The sequence below is a fragment of the Phragmites australis genome, chromosome 2, assembly GCF_958298935.1.
Source record: "Phragmites australis chromosome 2, lpPhrAust1.1, whole genome shotgun sequence".
Taxonomy (NCBI): domain Eukaryota; kingdom Viridiplantae; phylum Streptophyta; class Magnoliopsida; order Poales; family Poaceae; genus Phragmites; species Phragmites australis.
The window spans coordinates 45460406-45481910 of record NC_084922.1 but is presented as its reverse complement, the minus strand read 5'-3'; the positions used below and the strand labels follow the sequence as shown (position 1 = coordinate 45481910).

The following is a 21505-nucleotide window of genomic DNA, read 5'->3' as shown; positions in this document are numbered from 1 at the left end:
CTGGATCCGCAGCAATATAAGCTGAAGTTGAAAGCTGTCCTGAGCCGTGCTAGTCATGGATACTTCGGTGAGCTTTTTCCCATCGAAGCCACATCAACTTGGAAGCAGTATGTAGATATATGCTGTGAACGTGGCCTGCCGCTTGTTTTGTTAGCTGAGGCGTACCTGAAAGATCAAAATGAGGTGAACTCTGCAGAAGCAGTAGCAGGACCAAGTGAGGCAGTGGAAGATGAGTCAGAGGCGGCTAATGTAGGGTCCAGGGAGGAGGTTGATGATGTTCCAGAGCTGCAACCGATGGGTGTAGCTGATGAAGGGGAGCACATCCCTAACATCATTGAAGATATGGATTTTGAGGATGAAGAGTTGGAGGAAGGCCTTGCCGATGGGGATTCTTCTGATGAGGAGGGTAATGCTCCAGTTCCTGCAGAGTGGCGGGATCATGAATTTTCGAAGTTGGTGGTTAGCGAGTCTGACCAGACACCGTGGCAGTACCATAAGAATGAGGTGTCACAGGGTGCTATGTACCCTACAAAAGAGACAGTTATTGATGCAGTGAAATTCTGGCTGTTGTCTCTTCGTAGGCAATTCAAGGTTGTTAAATCAAGTAAAAGAGAGTACGATGTGAAGTGCTTGGTGCCTCAGTGCCCTTGGCGGGTGCACGCATTCAGAGAGAAATGGGCAGACTACTGGCAATGCTCAATAGTTAAGGAACATAATTGTCATATTAAGGAAATAGAGTTCAACCACCGGAATCTGTCTTTTGCTTTCATTGCAAATGTTATGTACGGAGAGATTGTGGACAACCTAAGGTATGAGCCACGATCAATAATCCGTGCTATTGAGCAAAGGTTCCAATACACAATAAACTATGCGAAGGCATGGAGGGCGAAACAAAAGGCTATTGAGATGAGGTTCGGTACATATGAAGATTCATATCACAATCTATCTCGTCAATTAGCCACAATTTGTGCAATAAATCCAGGCAACTACTATGATATCAAGCATTACCCCTCTACTGATGTGGAGTACAGCGGAAAAAGAGTGTTGCAACGTGCTTTCTTTGCATTCGCTGCAACTATCAAAGCATTTAGATATTGCCGACCTATCATATGCCTAGATGGAACATTCTTGATTAGGAAGTACAAATGGCAGATTTTGTCTGCAATAGGGGTCGACGGTAACAACCAAGTCCTGTCACTAGGGTTTGCGTTCGTGGAGAGTGAGAACGGGGACAGCTGATATTGGTTCCTAAAGCGGGTTAAACATGCAATTGTTCTTGACCGACCAGATGTGTGTCTCATTCATGATAGTCATGCAGGATTGTTGCAGGCTTTACTGGATATGCAACATGGTAGCGTGCGACGGGGTGTACCAGTACAGTGGCCCGATCTCAAAAGCAGGTGGTGCATGCACTATATAGGTGCAAACTTCTACAAACAGTTTAAAAAACAAAAAGTTAATGAAGCTCTTCAAGAAATTGTGCAGTCAGAACCAGCAACGTAAGTTCAATGCATTATGGGCAAGACTTGATGAACTGACATTAAAACAAACTGCGGAGGCTGCACCTAACGATGATGAACCAATAGCTCTCAGTCCTCTCCCAACCGATACTCCGCAATTGCAAGGAGATCGGGCTCATCTTTTAGGAGCTTCTCACAGTGGATACACAATGAGCCGAATAAAAAATGGGCTCTGTTGTACGACAGTGGTGGTGCAGGGTATGGAGTAATGACTACAAACCTTGCTGAGGTTTATAACTGGGTCATGCAAGGAATGAGGTCCCTACCACTAGTTGGAATTGTAGAAGGCATTTTGCATGGGACCTGTAAGTACTTTATTGATCGGTATGCAGCTGCTAAGGTTGTAATGGAGGACAATCGTATGCTTTACGGGCGGATGCTATGTGAGTATATGGAGAAGGCAAATAAGAAGGCCCACATGCATCGCGCAAATCAAGAGGGCACTGCAGAGCACAGGTTCAGTGTCCTGTGTCGGGATAAGCGTCAGAGGGGGGTAGACGTGAGCGGCATGTTCAAGAGTGTGTGCTAAGGAGTGGGACATGCATATGTAGTTTTCAGAAGCCACAATTACTCCACAAACCTTGTACACACGTCATAGCCGCGTGTGCGGAGCACCATACGCTTCCCAGGCAATATGTGTCACAGTATTTTATGAAAGATCAAATACTCAACACCTGGAACCAGGAACTATATGGTTACGGCATTGTTGACACTTTTACAAGTAACCCAGGGCCTGCAAGAATATATGTGCCTAATTTGGGAAAGATGAAGAATGCACCGGGCCGAAGACAAACTCGTCGAATTCGCAACGATATGGATGAATTCGAGGCTGGCCCTAGGATTAAGCGATGCAGTCAGTGCAATAAAGTAGGTCACACTTATAAATATTGTCCCAAAAATGCAGGCGGTGATGCACCTGTTGTCTAGGTGAGCTTTATGTGTGTTGTGCTAGTTTTGTACCATTTTAATATTCATTAATTTCGAATATAGTTAATTTGCATTCAAAGTATATTGTTGTTGTATTTATTTATCAATGTATTAATATACATGTCTTTCAAATGCAGAGATGACTCACTCTCCGACCTCGAGCTTTTGGACCCTGCCATGGACAAGAAGCATCGCAGCTTCTTATCCGCCGAGCACCAGACGGAGCTAGGAGTGTTTCGCCCACGAGGCCCTGGAGAGCTGCTGACGATAGAAGAGCGATAGAAGCACAGGTACATAGAAAATTTGATACGAAATTGCCATATCACTGCTATTGTTCCATATTATTGATATACTGCAACACTTATAGGTTGGCAGCGGTCGGACTCCTACCGCTTTGCCGATTAGTTGAGGCCCGATCGACGGAGAACCCCAAGCGCTACAGGACGTCGTGGAGGAGGCTTGTCCCCACAGTGAGCGGAACTTCAGGGAGTACCTACGGTTGTATGTACCACGTACGCGGACCCGTGTCACCTACACCCCTGAGGATGTCCGGCCCCACATCGCGTCGACAACGGAGACATAGCCGGTGCATTGGGACGAGGACGCTGCTTTAGCAGTAAGTAACTTTTTGAAGTTCGTACTCCATATTGAATGAACATAACCGTATACTTTAAGTGTTCACTTCTGTTCGTATCCGCAGACAGATATCATTTATGACGTAAATAGGGATGTAGCTGCTGCCATGGACCGCGTCCGGCAAGGGCACCACCTAAGTGTGTCGGATGTTGCAAGCTTCATTAAACGGGTTTTCGACAAAAAGACGCGCGCCTTGAAGCTCACCTCCTACCGATCTACCACAGATGTAGCAGGGCCGCCTCCCAGGTCGAGTGGTGTACACACCAAGTCATCTCGGCCGTCAGACGTGCACCAATGTTCTTCAGTGTCGGCACCCACACGACCCCTTCTACCACGTCATGGAGGGTCAGACCAACATGGTATGAATTATACTTTTGAATAATGTTGAACAATATCCTTTACTTATTATTACTAAACATTCATTAGGTCCGCCTGCACAAGTCTCGACGTAGCCTCGTAGATCGAGCCCTGTGCGTCCACCCTCAGGTACTCCGGGCATCCTTCTTCCTAGTTTCTAATACTTTCAGCAAAATAAGTTAATATTGTGCTCAGGTTACTTCGGTGACGAGACCGGTCCGTCTTCGGCGGCCCCACGCCCTACCCCGCCCGCAATGTACTACAGCACGTCAGCGTGGCCTTCTTCTGCTGCACCGTCGTACCATGCAGGTACAATTATACATTTTTAACTACTACTTTCAATACCATATTGTTCGTATCTAACGTGATTATTTGTTCATAGGCCCCTCCAGCCAGTACACATGGACGCTTGCCGAGCCTTCACAGTCCTCCTACCCTAGTCAGGAGGATGACGCTGGCCCCGACACCGCATACGACATCGTTCGTGACTTCTTCGGGGACACACCTGACTACGACGTCCTTCAGCGGTCCTAGGTTTCCAGTGCTCCCCTTCGGACACAGCCCACGCAGGACAAGCCTTCGACACCGGTGGTCCCTACTAGGCCTACCAGACACGTTGGTCCACCCGACCCTCTCACCTACTCCAGGGGTCACGTGAGGGTTAACCAGCTGCATCGGGACCACGATGGGGCGCACGGGCGATGGCGACGAGAGAGGCATGAGTAGCATTTTACATTTTATGTAACTAACATATGCATATTCGCTTCGTGATGTACTCTTATGTATTAAGACACGTTTACTTTGTATGGTCGACTTAGCATTTCGTAAATATATTTCATATTCAGACATGTTCAATGAAGAAGTGACCACACCACTAAACTTTAACCATGACTTGACAACGCATGCCTCCTGCCGCAGGCTTTAAACAAGATGTGATAACACTACCCAGCTTTTTCCAATCAGTAAATGGCAACACGGGTACCAATAAACGTAGAATTTCTGACCATGAGCAATGACACAACTTTCTCATTCTTCAATATGGAATCCGATGCTCCTCCCACCAGCAACGCCCATGCCCTCACTCCTTTTTTCACGAGCGAATCCAATGCTCCTGCCTCCCCCAACTATAAATAGTCGAACCTCCTTACGGTGAAGCATCGCTCATTTCTCATATCTCTCAAGTGCAATGTCTTCCTCAGCTCCATTGAGCCCACCAAAGAAACATTGAGGGACTACCATACCTGAAGGTCTCGAACCACCAATGTGCTTCTGTGGTGACCTTTGTAAGCTCCGCGAGTCGCAGGACATCTCATACACCTATGGGCTGCGCTTCTTCATGTGTGCCAACTACGAGTATGACAAGTCTCGCCATGCAACAACTGGTTATTGACCGGTACGGTAACAGATATCCGCCTCATCTCTTCCGATTTCCCCTCCACCGCTCTGTGATTTTATTCAGTGGCTCGACAATGAGCAAAATGACTCACAGAAGCTGTGGGTCGACATGAACATGAGGTGGATAAGGGAAGCATACGCACGTCGGGAGTACGAGCAACAACAAGAGGAACTTCGCCTCAAGCGGGAGGAAGAAGAGCGCATGAGGAAGGCGGAGCACGACCGTACCGTGGCTCAGGCTCAAGAGGCTGAAAGGGAAAGGAAGCAGGAGAGAGCCCGCCGTGCTAAGGCGGCAGGTCTCGATGCCCTCCGAAAGGGAAAGTATCCTAGATGCACGCAGTAGAGACTACCTAATGTAACCCGACATACTTTCCCTCCCTAAGGCATGTTATGATTAGGATCGGCGCACTAATAAGTAGGTCTTAGTGCGAACCGTACATGCCACCTTTGTTTCCTCATCGTGTCGTCATGGTTACAGTGTATTGTAATATTTTCACCCTATGTTTAATACTATGTTTGTCCTCGTTCGCACCCCATACCCACGTAAAATGCTGCGACTACTAATTACTGATTTTTTTCTCCCGCTATTACATAACCTACTCCAAATTTAAATTCTTAATTTCCTTACACCCCTTCCTTTTTATTTCTTTAATTACACAAAAAATACATTTTTAGAGGACAAAATGGAAAAAAATATTTTTAGAGCAAAAAATGCCCCTAACCGCCCTTTGCCACCCTCTAGCTGCAGGCGGCTAGATTTGCAAATACCTACGCCGGGAATCTATTTATTTAAACTTTAACTCAAAAAAATATATAAAAAAACTCAAATTCCCCCGCTAGAAAGACGGTCCAGGCACGTCTCGGACACGCGTTTGGCTCGAGTTTTTTTTATTTTTTTTATTTTTTAATATTAATATTTTAATAAATAGACCCCCTGATAGAAATAAATGTGAGAATAGACTCTACCAGCCCTCTGATCAGAACAGTGTCTCGTTGAAATCACTGTTCATGATAATATTCATCTTCTCTATGCAAAATTGTGGTCTTCTGTTGCTCCAAAAATCCTAAACTTTTTGTAAGTGTTTCATAATTCATGTGCAACCTATTTTAATTGGACTCAACTAAAAAACATGTGTAGAATTTAAACTAAAATTCTCCAAAAAAAGATTATTTTATAACTTTTAACAATTGTTAGGGACTCAAATGAATTTCATAAAATGGAAAAAAATTACTAATATTCATATTTTATGATGGACTAATTTCACTAATATTCATATTATATGATGGACTAATTCACTTATATGCATTTTTATCATTTTATGTGAATAGAGCATCACAAACAAACTCACTTTTTCACCATATATCCTAAGGCTGAAAATAATTTTAGAAATAAGTGCATCTTATAAGATGAATATTATTGAATTTTTCAAGATTTTTGAGAATTTATTTGAGGCCCTAAAAATTGTTAGAATTTATAAAAATAGTCTTTTTTGGAGAATTTTAGTTTCAATTATACAAAAGATTTCTGGGTGAATCCAAATAAAATGGATTGCACATGAATTATGAAATAGGTAAAAAAAAATTAGGATTTTTGGAGCAACAGAAGACCATAATTTTATACAAAGAAGATGGGATGGAAAATATCATTATGAATAGTGGTTTCGATGAAACACTTCACACGGACTGTAACCGCCCGACCAGAGGCTATCAGCCCCCGCAAGGCGTGTCGGACTGCTTACCTTGAGGGTGGTAAGGGTCTAACCGTCATATGAGAAGCCGGTAGGTATCTATTTTTACAATTCTTTTCATCGAGGATCCATTTATTTAAATATTAACATTAGAAAATATATAAAAAAAAACTCGAAAGGCTGAGCTTAAACGATGAAACTTCTCGGCCCAATCTACTCCCTAGCCCATGCCCCGTCCCTTGATTTTTTTTCCATGAGTTACTAATTTTCAATCGAGTGAAAACAAGAATATGTTTCACTCAACAACAGCAACCATGGATGAAGATCTAACGGTTGATAAAAAAAACTGATTCACAAGTGAGTAATATTTTTCTATAGTAGGAATATATATAATTTTCTTGTGTGTGCCATATCAATATCTCTAACTGAGTACAGATCAAAAGACAAACACATGATCGGACGGACGACACGTTAAGTGAAACAAGATCCTGATTTCAGTCGATTGAAGCATAGTAAATCCATTTTTCTTTTACCCGGGTGTGCGGCGGGTGCATCGCCTCTCTCTTCTCTCACCGTGACGCCGTAGTGGTCGCGATTCAGTGCCGTGTCCGATGTCTCGACCTCAAGACTTGAGAGTCAATGTCGCACCCGTCGCGTCTCTCGTCCTCACGACCTGCGCTGCTACCATCGCCTCTGCCCGGCCTTCACCCAGGCGCTTCCACTGCATGGGTCCTTAGATGAAGACGGTGGCGCCTCGGGTGGCAACCGGAGAGGAGCAGCAAAACGCGACGATTTGGACAGGGGTTGCTGGGTGAAGTCGATCTGGGATAAAAACGGATGGGCTCTAGGCACTGGAAGACCTGAAGGGAGGAGGTGAGGCAAGGGGGTGGATTGGAAGACCATCAAACACTCGTCTTTAAAAACCTACAGTGGCACCCACACCGACGCGGCATTCAAAACGCTCGAAACCCGAGGGGGCGCGTTGATGGAGCCAAGAGTACTTCATGTCCAGCAGTAATTAATGTCTCTCCTCTCGTCCCACTTGTTTTTTCTCTCTCTCACGATACTTAAGCCTCCCCACATGACACGAAATTCAGAGTCAAGATTTAAGAACTGACGACATCAAACGACCACTCCTTGGGCGGACTACGTCTACCCGTGACCCAAGTGACACAACTAGGTCGAACCACGGTCATAGAGAGGCTGGGGGGCTACTGTCGGTGTATTAAGTAAAGTGGTACCCTGGCTAACGGGCTCCGCAAGGGACCTAACAACTAGAGCAGCATACTCCCCGAAGTTTGGTTGATCGTGCGACCAGAGCGACCAGCCTAACGCCCGCCTGACCAATCTCACTATACCATCGCTTACACCCGCGACTAGGCCCACTGGTCGCAGGGCCAGATTTGACACAACCCCTCCAGAGTGCAGTTGCTAATATCCACTTAAATGTTTTCTTTCCCCAGGCGCTAGCACCAGAGAATGAAGTAATGGACGACGCAGTTGGGCATTGTCCCATGCCATAGCATTAAATGCGGTAGATGGAACGTTGTCAGCAGCCCAACCAGGCAAGTGGATGGGGTCTGCGCTGAAGTGCACTGTCCGATCCCTTAGCATTAAATGTTGCAGGATAGAACTTTGCAAGCCGACACGGCGGTGCATGATGAATAGGACGTTGTGAGTAGCCAGACCATGCAAGTGGATGGGGTCGGCGCAGAAAGGCACTTTCCCGTCCTGTAGCATTAAAAGCTGCGAGATAAAACTTTGCAGACCGGCACAGTGGCGCGCGACGGATAGGACGTCATCAACAGCCTGACCAAGCAAGTGGATGGAGTCGGCACAAAAGGACATTGTCCCGTCCCGTGGCATTAAACGCACGACAATTAAACGCATGGTGCTCTCAGAGAAAGTGGGCATGCCTGATACTCCGTAATGATGGTTTGAATTAGATATTGGGATGAGCAGAGGCCTTTCTGTTTGGACCTACATGTAAGTGCTCCTCCTCCCTACTATATAAAGGAACGAGGGCCTCGGTCCTAAGGAAGGGGGCGGGAACTAGCAAAAAACATCATCTGTAATCAACTGAGATCCTTTATAACACACAGGACATAGGGCTATTATCTTCCAAGAGACCGAAACATGTATAACTCCTTGTGTCCCCTAGTCCACCGAACACATGCACCCGTTTCCTGAAACGTCGTCCACGCGTCCATTGTCCAGCATACCCCGGAGTCACTGTCAGGGATTTACCCTCGACATTTGACACGCCAGGTAGGGAGGCGCGTCATCGTTTCAGCAAGTTTGAAAAAAAAAACCTTGACCAGGCCACCCATGGTCGAATCAACGGCAACCGCTAAGTCCCGTTCCGAGGACCCCGACCGCCGCGAGGTGTTCGTCATGGGGTATCACCCGGATAAACCTGGAGTGCTCCAGGCATGGGACACCGAGCCAGACTCCGAGAGCTGTGAGACCCAACGCGAGGTCTACATGGCGAATCATACAATGGGAGGAACAGAAGGCCCAAATGCCTTAAACACCGATGGCGAACCCCTGGCTTTACGCCCAGAGGGAAACAAGCCTGGTGCTGGACAGACGGGTGCTTCAAGACAACCCTCACACCCCCAGCATCGTTCTGAGGAGCCCCTACATAGAGCACAGTCCACGATGGTGTCATCGCCTAGGCCATCGTACCGCCTAAATGTCGGGGGCTCCCCACCTCGCGACTTATCATCGCTCCGCGCCCAGCATCTTGATTATGAGACTATGACGCCAGCGCAGAACCTGCAGACCATGCGGATCCTCCTCAGCCACCCACTAGTATCTGTACCGGAGGGCTCGCCTATGGCACCATGGATGCATGATCTTGCCCTCTTGGTTGAGACCGTTCGGCGCCAGACCACATCAACATGCACCGCGCCTATCGCAAGGACCGGTGACAGTCTCGGTCGCCAGGGGTCACAACAGGGCCCACAGCAGAATAGGTCACGTGCTCCCCCAACCACGGGGAGTACTCTCTGAACACTGCCACGTCAGGACAATCAACCCTCCGACCTGCGTAACTGTTTGCGCCAACATGACCTCTGGGGCGAGATCCAGGGCCAGGTGACCGCAAGAGAGCAGCAGGACAGGGCTCAGCGCGAGCAGGAAAAGGGCAAGCAGCCCTGCCGCATGCCATTCCCCTACAGGGAGGCATCGGACGGCTCCACCCTTTGAGGAACCGTCCAGATAATATTCTAATTAATTATCAATAGGTTATTTACATAACCATGACTACAACAATTAACTAGAACATCACCCTGGTAGTCCCGGCATGTGTTTCCTCCAGGATCGGAATACACACCTTTACAACAAGCACATCATCACAAGACATAATAAAGAGTAAGTAATTAAATTAAGTTACAAGTCTTTAAGTAGATTAACTTTACAACAAAAGTATAAACCGAATATTGTTAGAGTAGCTACGCAGCAGAATAAAAAGCATGACAACAAAAGATGAGTAGCGCTATTTGCCCTAAGGCGCTACTCCAAAATAACATCAACTGAGTAGACGTCACTACTCATGCTCGTTGCTAATATCGGTGGGCATAAAATAGCCAAATACTAAACCTTTCTCACCTGAAAAGCAAACCAAGCACGTGAGTACGAAGGTACCCGTAAGGACTCAGCCACATGGTTAAGTGAATTTCATATGCAAGAGTAATTTTAACTCAAGTGTAAGTATCTACATCTAACTATAAACAACTTTCTATCCCGAGATCATTACCATACCATAATTATAACTTGAACCGTATCAAAACTTCAACAACATCACCATACATTTGCCAACATACCATCACAACCATAACCAGAATTCTACGATTGATGCAAATGGACAGAAGCGTGCTCATAACCGAGAGAGCGGCAATTCGAATTATTTTACACCCTGCAGTGAATACTCCATTACCCACACGACTTGAGGACCATATGACTTGCGTGACCACACAGGTCCACACAAGAGGTTACTCATATCAACCATTTCCAAATAAGCCCTAATCGTTTGAACATGCGCCTTGGCAAGCGGGGGTTATCTAGAACTACTCTCAGAGCAAACTATCTACACCTTACAAGACTATTATGCCGACAAAACCCGAGACTAACACGCCAAAAGATCACATCTACATAAGGTATTCGGCTCATTCGTCCATATACGGATATATGGTAAGTACGGACAAGTGCTAAAGCCAACTGCAACAACGGACGGTGCTTAGTCGATTCAAGCGGACATATAGCATCCAAGACTCCCTTCTCGAGCCATCCCTATTGCCCGCCCGAATCTCAGCTCATCCTCACTAACTTACACCATCCTCTATCGTCATTATCTTTGTGATATAAGGTAAGCCCTAAGCTCGCGAATGATGGTCGAACCACCGCTCGACTTCTACCAAGGACTTAAGCAATGCTAAGCATAACACATTCTTTTAATTTAGATCATTATGTGACATGACAACCCAGGTTACAAAGGATCAAGTGATAAACAATGTCAAGGGAGGGTAATGTAACAAATACGATCTAACCCAAAACCCGACATAAGACTCACTGACATGCAAATATACATAAAACATAAATTATCAATTGACACAATATATGATCTAAAGTAATGTGATGAAAATGTTTAGATGCTTGCCTTGTTGATCAGCTTCACAAGCAAGGGAAACAACTCTGGATCGCCCTTGATCACGCCTGTGTTACCCTCTGATCCTTCATTCACTAATGAAGATCGCATGCAATGATGAGCATGAAAGAGATGCAAAGAAAATACTAGAAAATTTTGATGAGGATGTGGTATTGCGTATGAAAATAATGCAGCAATAAACACTCAAATTTAAATACATAAGCTCAGGGTAAAAAATATTTATTTAAGTTCTGTCCAAAAAGGATCTTAATTAACCTAACTATCAAGACTAAATAAGCTTCAACAATTTAAACAGTACTTTCGTACCAAATTATATTTTTTTCTAAATAGCACTGATCATTATATGAATTATCCAAGTGGTTTCATAATTTTAGGACATAGCATTAGTTAACTGTGATTTAATTAAGATGAAAAGTATTTAAATAATTAATTAAATATCAGAAAATATTTTTTGATTTCCAACATTTTTAACATGTAGTTCATACTCATACGAAGCTAACACAACTAGTTTCATGGTTTTCGGAGCTCGTATGAATTAACAACGAAATATACAGGCTATCAGAACAAAAAGAAAATGTCTGATGAACAGTAAAATCCGGAGTCTCGGATGACCCTCCGAGAGGGGGTCCTCTAGTATTTTTGGTTAAAATCACCCGGAACCTCCGGGTTTACCAGGATAGTCCGGGTTCTAACAGCAAAACGCGAGTTTTTTGACGATTCTTCGGACGATTCGACATACATGTCGAAATCCAAGCCACCTAAACATGTAAAGGCATTAAAGCATTGGTTCTAAACCTAATTTACTCTCTCTACAAACTCGAATCGTTAGCTTAACTCTATCTAAACATTTCTTCTAACTTTAATGTCTCAAGAATACATGGTTGTGTTACCATTCTTCTACTCCACCTCCAAATTCGAAATCCACCATTCCAAAACATGCATTTCCAGCAAGAAAACCCACGAGACTTACCCAAGGTGTTTAGCCAAGGTTTGTGGCCATCCATTTGGAGAAGAATCAAAGGAAAGCTTGGAGAGAGGAAGACCAAAGGGCTGCTGAAATTTCAGATAAGATGGGGTGACGAATTTTGATTAGCAAACCTTCATGCATGTGGGCAAGAATTAGAGGGATGGAGAGCTAGAGAGGAGGGGATTTCAGTGATAATACATGCATACCTCAAATCCAAGGGCTTGGGGTGGGATTTGGGAGGAGAGTGAGAGAGTTTGGGTGGGGGAGGGAGGGAGCATCAACTCCTGCTGTTGTTTGGGCGTGGGGGAGAGGAGAGGAGAGTGAAGGAGCAGAGGTGGAGGGCTGGTGTTACTGCCCAAGTGAGGGAGAGGGTATGGGGCTGGCCAAAATGGGTTCCACGCATAAGAGAGAACAAAAGTTGAGCTGAAAATCAAATCTTTCTCTCCCCAATCTAATAGCCCAAAGATTAGAACTCTAGTGTTTCAAAAAACTAGGAAATTTGTTATCCGATTTCAAAACGAGATGAAACCTTTCTAAAAGGATTCATTTACATGCATAAGCGGAGGTTTTAACTAGCGAAAAATCTACCATCAAGTATTTTTTCAAATACATATAAACAAACAAACCATCAATTGATTCAATCAAGCAATCCAAATGCTTAACAAATAAACATGATGCTTATGATACTTATGAAGCTTAATTATGCGTTATGACATGATTAGGAATTGGGATGTGACACACCCCTTCGCTGGGACCCCTAGACCGTCGTTTCTCTCCCCAGGCGCGCGTTGCCACCCAACAACGAGTGGCTCCCCGTTACGGGACAGGGTGTAATGCCCTGTCCATCAGGTTACCTGAAATACGCTAGCCGAACAAGTTTCGACCGGTCCTAGCCGAGAAGTATGATAGCTCCACCAACCCGAAAGAATTCTTGCAGATCTACACCACCATGGTGCAAGCTGCGGGAGGCCATGGGAAGGTCATGGCCAACTATTTCCCTACTATCCTGATCAGTTCCGCTCAGTCTTAGCTGATGAATCTCCCTAACGGTTCGATTCACTACTGGGAGGATCTATGCGGCCAGTTCGTCGTTAACTTCCAGGGGACCTACGCCCGATCAGGGGTCAAGGACGACCTATATCAGATCCGACAGTGACAAGGACAGTCGTTGCGAGACTTCATTTGGCGTTTCACTGAATGCCAAAATACCATTCCAAGGATCACAGAAGAATCCGTGATCATAGCGTTTAAACGGGAGGTCACAGACCAGAAAATGGTCGAGAAGCTGGGCACCTGGGTAATCCAAAGCACAACTGAGCTCTTCAAGCTTGCAGATAAGTGCGCGCAAGCCGTCGAGGCCCGGGAGCGACATATCGACACTAGACCGCGACATGTGTTCGAACGGCCCACCCTTGCCAAAGGGGTCACCCGGAAGGATAAGAAGTGCAAGCGAAAGGCCGGACCTTCTGAAGTCTTGGCGGTCGAGCAAACCGGCCTAACACACCGGCGCTTCGGAAAGAAAGGCGGGAAAAAGGCTCGCGCTACTACCTTATCCACCGTACGGACACCCATGACTTGACCGAATGCAAGGTCGTGCGAGGCATCATCGACCATGAGCTCGCAGAGCGCAAGTACAAGCACAGTGATGACGATAAGGACGGGGCCGCCCCTTACCAGTCAGCACTGGGGGACCAGCAGGCCGATCATATGGTCCATCACATCTTCGGAGGCACCGCGGCATATTCATCTAATAGGGAATACAAGTCGGTGGTCCAGGAGGTGTGGGCAACCACATCAGACCCAAAACCGCGCCTGAAGTGGTCGGAGACCCCGCTCACTCTCAGCCAAGTCGAGCACCCCGCGTGTGTCCGACGCCCCGGTCACTACCCCATCGTGGTCGAACCCACGATGCAGAACATGCGCTTAGGCCGCGTGCTCGTCGACGGCGGAAGCTCGATCAACCTCCTCTTCCCTGACGCACTAGACGCCCTACAGATTTTGAGAAGCTCGTTGAGGACGTCCCCACCTTTCTTCGGGATCACTCCGGGTTCTTCAGCCAAGCCACTAGGGCAAATTGAGTTGCCCGTCACCTTCAGCTCGTCGGACAACTTCAGGACCGAAAGAGTCCTTTTCGATGTAGTTGACTTCGGGATCACGTATAACGCGATCCTAGGCCGACCAGCGATGGCCCAGTTTATGGCAATTACCCACTACACATACCAGGCGATCAAAATCCCTAGGCCAACAGGGGCCATCACCATTGCTGGCAGTGCCAAGACAGCCCTGCACTGCATCAATAGGAGCCTTGATAAGGTCGAACTGACTCCCAGGTCGCATCCCTTGACCACGGAACCTAGCATGCGACTGGAAAAAGTCCATATCATAGCCAGCCCTGATGATCGGCTCAAAGTAGTGAGTCTGGACGACACCAACCTAACTAGGTCGGTCTAGATAGGGGCTACCTTGGACGTCAAATAGAAACTCGCGCTCATCATTTTTCTCTGGGCGAACGCGGACGTCTTTTCATGGAGTCCGTCTGATATGCCTGAAGTCCCCAGGGGTGTGATCGAGCACAAGCTGTCTATGCGACTAGACGCACAACCGGTAAAGCAGAAAGCGCGTCAATTCGCAGCCGACCGAAAGGAAGCACTTCGTCAGGAGATCGACAAGCTCCTCGAAGCAGACTTCATACGGGAGGTGCAGTACCTAGGATGGCTGGCTAACCCAGTCATGGTCCCGAAGCACAATGGTGGGTGGAGAATGTGCGTCAACTTCACCGACCTTAACAAGGCACGCCCAAACGATCTTTTCCCACTTCCCCGAATCGATCAACTGGTTGACTCAACTGCTGGCAGTGATATATTATGTTTCTTAGATAATGATTGGGGTACCATCAAATTAGTATGTATAGGGAAGATGAGGAAAAAACAGCTTTTGTTACGCTATTTGGGGTCTTTTGCTATGTAAAAATGCCTTTCAGCTTAAAAAGCACCAATGCTACTTACCAGCGGTGTATTCAACTTGTTCTCTGACCACAGCTCGGAAGAAACATCGAGGCATACATAGATATTGTGGTCATCAAAAGCAAAAACAAGACAGACCTGATCGCAGATCTCCAAGAAACATTTGACAATCTCTGAAAGTACCGCATAAAGCTGAACCACGAGAAGTGTATGTTCAGAGTTCCGTTAGGGAAGTTGCTTGGATTCCTCGTATCCCAGCGGGGGATAGAGGCAAACCCTGACAAGATCAGGGAAATTGACCAGATGCGATCCCCGACCAGGTTAAAAGAGGTTCAGAAGCTAACAGGATGCATTGATGCTCTGAACAGGTTCATCTCAAGGCTAGGAAAAAGGGGATTGCCGCTCTTCAAGCTCCTGAAGAAAAACAACCTCTTCCAGTGGACGCCAGAGGCAGAAACAACATTCCAAGAACTCAAAAGGTACCCCTCCTCCCCTTCCATACTAACCGCGCCTCAGCCCGACGAGGAGCTCTTGCTCTATGTTGCCTCAACACCATAGGTCTCAAACACGGTCCTGGTCGTCGAGCGGGACAGCCTCCAGCGCCTAGTATATTATGTCAGCGAGTTCCTGCAAGACGCAAAGGCTCGGTACCCGCAGGCTCAGAAACTACTCTACGTCATCCTAATAGCCTCCCGCAGGCTCAGACACTACTTTCAGACTCACAAAATTAAGGTGATTTTCTTGTTCCCAATTAGAGAAATTCTCCATAATAGAGATGCGACAGGAAGAACGACAAAATGGGCAATAGAGCTCGAGGGATTTGACCTCCAATTCACCCCCGAACTTCTATCAAATCCCAGACGCTGGCCAATTTTGTAGCCGAGTGGTCGTCCGTCGAGTCCAAGCAGGTACCGTGACCAAAGGCAGACAAGCACTCTGGCAACCGGGCTTCGTCAAAGCACAACAGCAACTAGAGATATGACAGCCGGGACACAAGCATGACGACGACCAGCTAACAGGGACAGGCCTGGGCTACAAGCAAAGCGCAACGGCACCACATAGACAAAGAGAACGCACCGGTCCTCAGTTTTACCATCATTGGCCATCGCGGAAAACAACAGTAGGATGATAAGCACAACAACAGCTTCGCTCTTCTCCCACAGGCGATCGCAAGAGTGGACAGCGTATCGCTAACGCGTACCGGGGCCTCAGTTTTATCATCACTAAACCACGATAAGATTTCGAACATGGCAGGAGCACCACAGCTCGATGGCTAGGGACAGGTGTAAGCAAGACAGCAGTTGGGCCAAGGTAAGACACAACAGCGCAATAACTGACACAGAGATGATCCCTATGGCGCGACGGCCGGGCATCACAGAGCAGCAGGGAGAGTCACGGACGGGGCACACCTTGGGTTTGAGACATGGCGATGACGACGATAAATTCGCGACGCGTCCCCGGGAGCGGAGGTGCAGGATTGTTCGGCCACAGGCAGTGCAACCAAGACAACAGCGCACAGCCGAAGCAAGGGCGACGATGATCTAAAAGCGACGGCGAGCTGGTGCTAGAGCAGAGCTTCCGCGTGCTCTTCACAGCCTCCTCTTTTGACCGAGGTCCTCCCAAATATATATAGGTCTGGCCTCAACTGAAAATCTAAGAGAATCCAAGCCAAATCCAATCAGACTCAAAACTCAAAATACGGAAGAGATAGTCATCCCAAAGATTGCGGATTCATAGAGATGAGGGATTCCCTTGGAGAAAGAGGAGGGAGAGAGGAGGTGGCGGCGCCTGAGAAGAAGGGGGTGACGGCCTGGGAAGAAGATGGAGGCAGCCCTGCTCGTGTGTGCAGCTCGACCAGAGGTAGGAGGAGATAAGGGGGGCATAGACCGACTGGGCTTGTGATGTAAAGAGGCAAGGAAAGGAGGTAGGGGAGCTGAGCCTTGGGCTGGACCAGCCTGGCCAAGAAAAGGAGAGGGGGCTAGCCTACTACGGCAGAGAAGAATGCTCCAACGTAATCAACTGAACTACAACTGCACACGCGACAAAATTTGCTTCCTTCCTGTATGCTCCAGCCCTTTGTGTTTGCTCCACTATAGGTTGTTGCAAGGTTTCTTACACGGATTCACCGAGATTCTTCCGCTCCCATGGGGACGAAATGAAAATTACCACCGTACCACAACTACAATAGGGCGACAGCCTATTGACGTGCTTTCATTACATGGTCTCCAACAACGGTCGAACAACAATGACAAGATCCACCAATTCCATTGAACGTGGAAACAATCCAATGCATCCAAAATTTTAATACGACTTGATATGGCTGAGGAAAAAAAAGGAAAACAAAAGATTCGGCAAGAGTCTTACGAGCATCACTGGTCAATCCCAGTGCATGAAGACAGCGACAAATTGGTGTTGAAACACGAAAATGCAACAAGTTTGATCATAGAGAACGAAACTATCCCGTACAAGGCAGTAGTGATTTAACTCCTCAATCCTCAATAGTGCTCAAGTAGACAACTCTCCTGGAAATTCTACAAGCCTGATAGAAAGAATTAGAACACCCGGTACACCTTTCCCATAGTGCTCTTCAGATACAAGCATCTCACCTGCAAACACACATACAAGGCCGCAGTGAGCACTCTTAGTAATCAATAGTGCATGTCACAAGATTGAAATTTATATGGTGTAAGAAACATTGAATTGCATACGTTCTGCCAATTCTTCTTCAAGAGTGACACAAGGAAGTTCACGCTCATTTGCACATTCTGGAAGATTTGCTTATCCTCCATACCACAGTTGCCAACGGCAACACCCATGCAAAGCACCTTTTTCAGCTGGAACTTCACCGTAGCCTTAGTCTCATTAACCTTGGACTCAAGGGATTCCTGATGACTCACCAATGTAGGGAACTTTCCTGCAGTAAATTACAATATGTAAGAATAGTAACAGATAGTATTAGGGCAGAAGAAAGCAAACATGCACGTTGATGTCGTCAAAAGCTTCATGTCCAAGAAAACATGTTCTTATGTTAAAATGGTGGCCACTAGGGATAAGATTATTCTCAAGCCAAGAACAAAAAACCTAAAAGAAATCATCACTCATCAGAACTGCTTGGGGCTTCCAGGAAAATGCCAAAAATCAATTGGGCTAAGTTTAGAACATCTACAAAATACAGTTATGATCACAATCGTCTATTCCAGACTAGTAAAACATCCACTTAAAAATCCAATGTTTTTCCTCATGATTTATACCAGACCAGCAAAACCTATAAGACTAAAAACCCTTAACCCAACATTCTTTGAAAAAATAACCTTCTATGGTCCACGAAAACAATAGGCACCCCCAAATGCCTTTCTAATCCGCAAAACAAATGCCAGCAGAGTTAAGTTACCAAAAGTGAATTACATTGTTAATTTACAAAAGCACAAAAGCAAAATAGGATTTTAGGAACATTTTCTCTACCATCTCCACAAAGATACCAGTAAATATACAGATATAGATCATGCGGTTCGTCTCAAAATCATACAACATTTTATCCAACAGTTTGTTAGTGCTGATAATAAAGATAAATGGTTATGAACTACCAGCACAAATGCTTATATCAATTCAATAGAGGGAAAAGGAAGAGGTCCTTGCCTGCCTTGTTAAGACCAGGTCCCAGAAGTCGAGGAATTTGCTTAATGATGGCCTCAGATGCAAGGAAAGCATGATATTTCTTTGCCAGCTTCTTGACTAGCTTCTTGTTTTTGTTCATCTTCTTGAGGGCTTCCACATCCATATTGTCTAGACCTATTCTCTCCGCCTGCATACAACATAGTAACAAGAGAGCAAATCAAGAATATCAGCAACCATGATTTTATATCCAGGACAAATAGCAAAGTAGAATACAATCTAAACATGCTTCCTCTGAACAAAGCATAAAAAAGGCAATACCAATGGAATTTTATAGAATATACTGGTATTTAAGAATTAAGAGTACAATTCATCACACATCGTGTAGGGTTAAACTAATGGTGTATATATGTAGATTTTTGGCAGAAAAAGGTAGCCTATGTATTCAGGGGTTTTGACAGAACAAGGTAAAACGGCACAGGCATCATAACACAAGCCACAAGATGTAGATATAGTCACCAAATACTTAGAATTAAATACAACAGCCCTCATTACAAACCCCCCTAAAATTAATATTGATGCAAAAAACAAACAGTGTATGATCAGAGCACAAGCAAAATTCTGCAAGAATATCATACCTCTTCAACATGCTGAGCATCACCAAGCATGCACACCTTCATCTTAGGACGAGGGATGTGAGGGAGCTTAACAGAACCACTGAAACGCTTGTCCTTTTGAGGGTCATAGTTCTTCAGTCCAATCTGCAGCTCGATAGTTTCAACAAACTTGCGCTGCTTCTCACGAGCGTCATTGGTAATTGATACAATTGCCTCCCTCAGAGCTTCACTCTGCAACTTACTGAAATAAGGCAAGAATAAACAGTTAATTGCATGATGGAATAAGTTTTTGAAGCTTGTTACACAGAATAAGGTGCATGAAAACTGTTGCAAAGATTTGCTTGAGACAACAAAATCTTTGGCAGTACACTTCACAGACAATCCAGGGAACACAATCGTACACGACTGTTTCATTGTCTAGCTATAACAAAGGAAGGGCAAAAACTAGCTATTACACACAGAAACTAGGCTAAAAAATCAAATCCGCAGCAATTAAACATTTAATCTAAAGCATCAAGGGCTCATCAGAGTATGCTGAATCAAACACTTCAAATGAGGAGGTCCACATATTAAAAATTTGCCTTCAGTTACACTTAATGGAAGCAGTATATATCTATCAGTAAAGAATATTGCTCGAATGCTCTTTTCCCAAAATCAACTTCAGGCACCAAGATTATCAAATAGAGAACGTCAGTAAGCCATCAAAAGACCCGGCAGATCTAATTTGACACACCAAATTCCACAGCAGAACAACAGAAACGGAAACTGGTTCGCTTCCCATTGTGAAAATCTTGCAGCAAGGTAACGCAACTAGCAGCTAATAACAATAAATAGGGATGGCAAATCTACCATTTAGGATCTACGGAAATCCAGAACAAATCAGATTCAGATGCTACATTCTGGCCTAATGAATGATAAAACCAAACGCTCTACCTGATCAAACATCGACCGCATCAGTTAAGTCAGGCAAACAACAGGATATAAAAAAGGCTCATTGCACGTGGAGAAGAGGTAACTCCTAAACGCTGCGAGCCAGATCAGTAACAATGTTGCATCGCGCTGTCGACACATTCGATTGTTCTCGCACAGAAAGCAACACGCATACTTCTGAAACAGAAGGGAAGCGCATCCATACCTCATCGCGCCGGTGGTGCGAGCAGCCTTCCTGCGCAGAGACGGGGAAGAGGACAAGATGAGATGGAAGGAACAACCGCGATGGAGTGGTGGAGTAGAGGGAGGAGAGAGGAGGCGACTTACCGCGACGAGGTAGGGAGAGGCGGCGCGGCAGAGTGGAAACCCTAGAATTGTGAGCAGCAAGGAAGAGGTGACTTTATATTGGGGGCGGGCCGCTAAACCCTAAAACGCTCGTGCGATGACAAGGGATAGATGGGCTATGGGCCTGTACGTAATATGGGCCTATGCTGTTAGATATTTGCCCGTACTTTTATTACTCTCTTTGCTTTCGGAAGTGACACGTGAACATGTACCATGGTTAGTTATACTTGTCATTAGTTTTTTATTATAGCAATTTTAATTTTATGTTTTTTATTAAAACTTTATAGATATTTAAAATTTTTGTATTATTAGATTCGTTAGAAAATATATTTCATTAGTATTTAATATATTTAAGTATTTATAAATTTTTCATATAAAAAAACGCAAGGTTCTATCTGTTTAAACAATATTTTTCTAAAACCCTTGTGCGATGAGAAGGGATAGATGGCGTGGTTTGACAGTCATAGGTTCTATTCTTTTTAAATAATATTTTTTATACGCGAAATGTTATATTCTTACTGTTCCTACTCTCCATAAATACAAAGGTCAACAGTATAACTTGATTCTTCTCGTCAACCCTAATAGTAATCAGGATCTGTCCCATAAACTTACCGGTAAGAAAAGTGTCGTCGATGCACAGGATAGACCGACAATGCTTGAAGCTTTAATACAAGCCCCTATTGTCAAGAAATATTACTTCAGGACGTACTTTCCGGGTTTAGATAACAATGGATAATTATCAATATCGTAATACGTTTCCGGGTTCCTTCGAGCAATAGTCTCTAACAAATGTGATAGATTCTCTTACGACACTTCATAGGTCCCGAACCTCATCTCAATTGATTTCCTCTTCACTCTTAATGCCTTGTTGTAGCTGAT

At 45.3% G+C, this 21505-nt stretch overlaps 1 protein-coding gene across 2 annotated transcripts; it reads right to left on the bottom strand.

The window, feature by feature from the left end:
• Positions 1-17360: 17360 nt before the first annotated feature.
• Positions 17361-20698, bottom strand: LOC133909219 (large ribosomal subunit protein uL1z). 2 transcript variants are annotated; one of them, XM_062351552.1, is made up of 6 exons: positions 20609-20698; positions 20487-20516; positions 19373-19592; positions 18759-18924; positions 17831-18036; positions 17361-17728 (listed from the first exon to the last, which is right to left on the bottom strand). In XM_062351552.1, the coding sequence occupies exons 2-6, from the start codon at positions 20489-20491 to the stop codon at positions 17675-17677; spliced, it is 651 nt and encodes a 216-aa protein (XP_062207536.1). In that variant the 5' UTR covers positions 20492-20516; positions 20609-20698; the 3' UTR covers positions 17361-17674. The 2 variants fall into 2 exon arrangements, with proteins under 2 accessions (XP_062207536.1, XP_062207537.1); XM_062351553.1 differs by having other exon boundaries at positions 20487-20512; positions 20609-20686.
• Between the last annotated feature and the right edge of the window lie 807 nt (positions 20699-21505).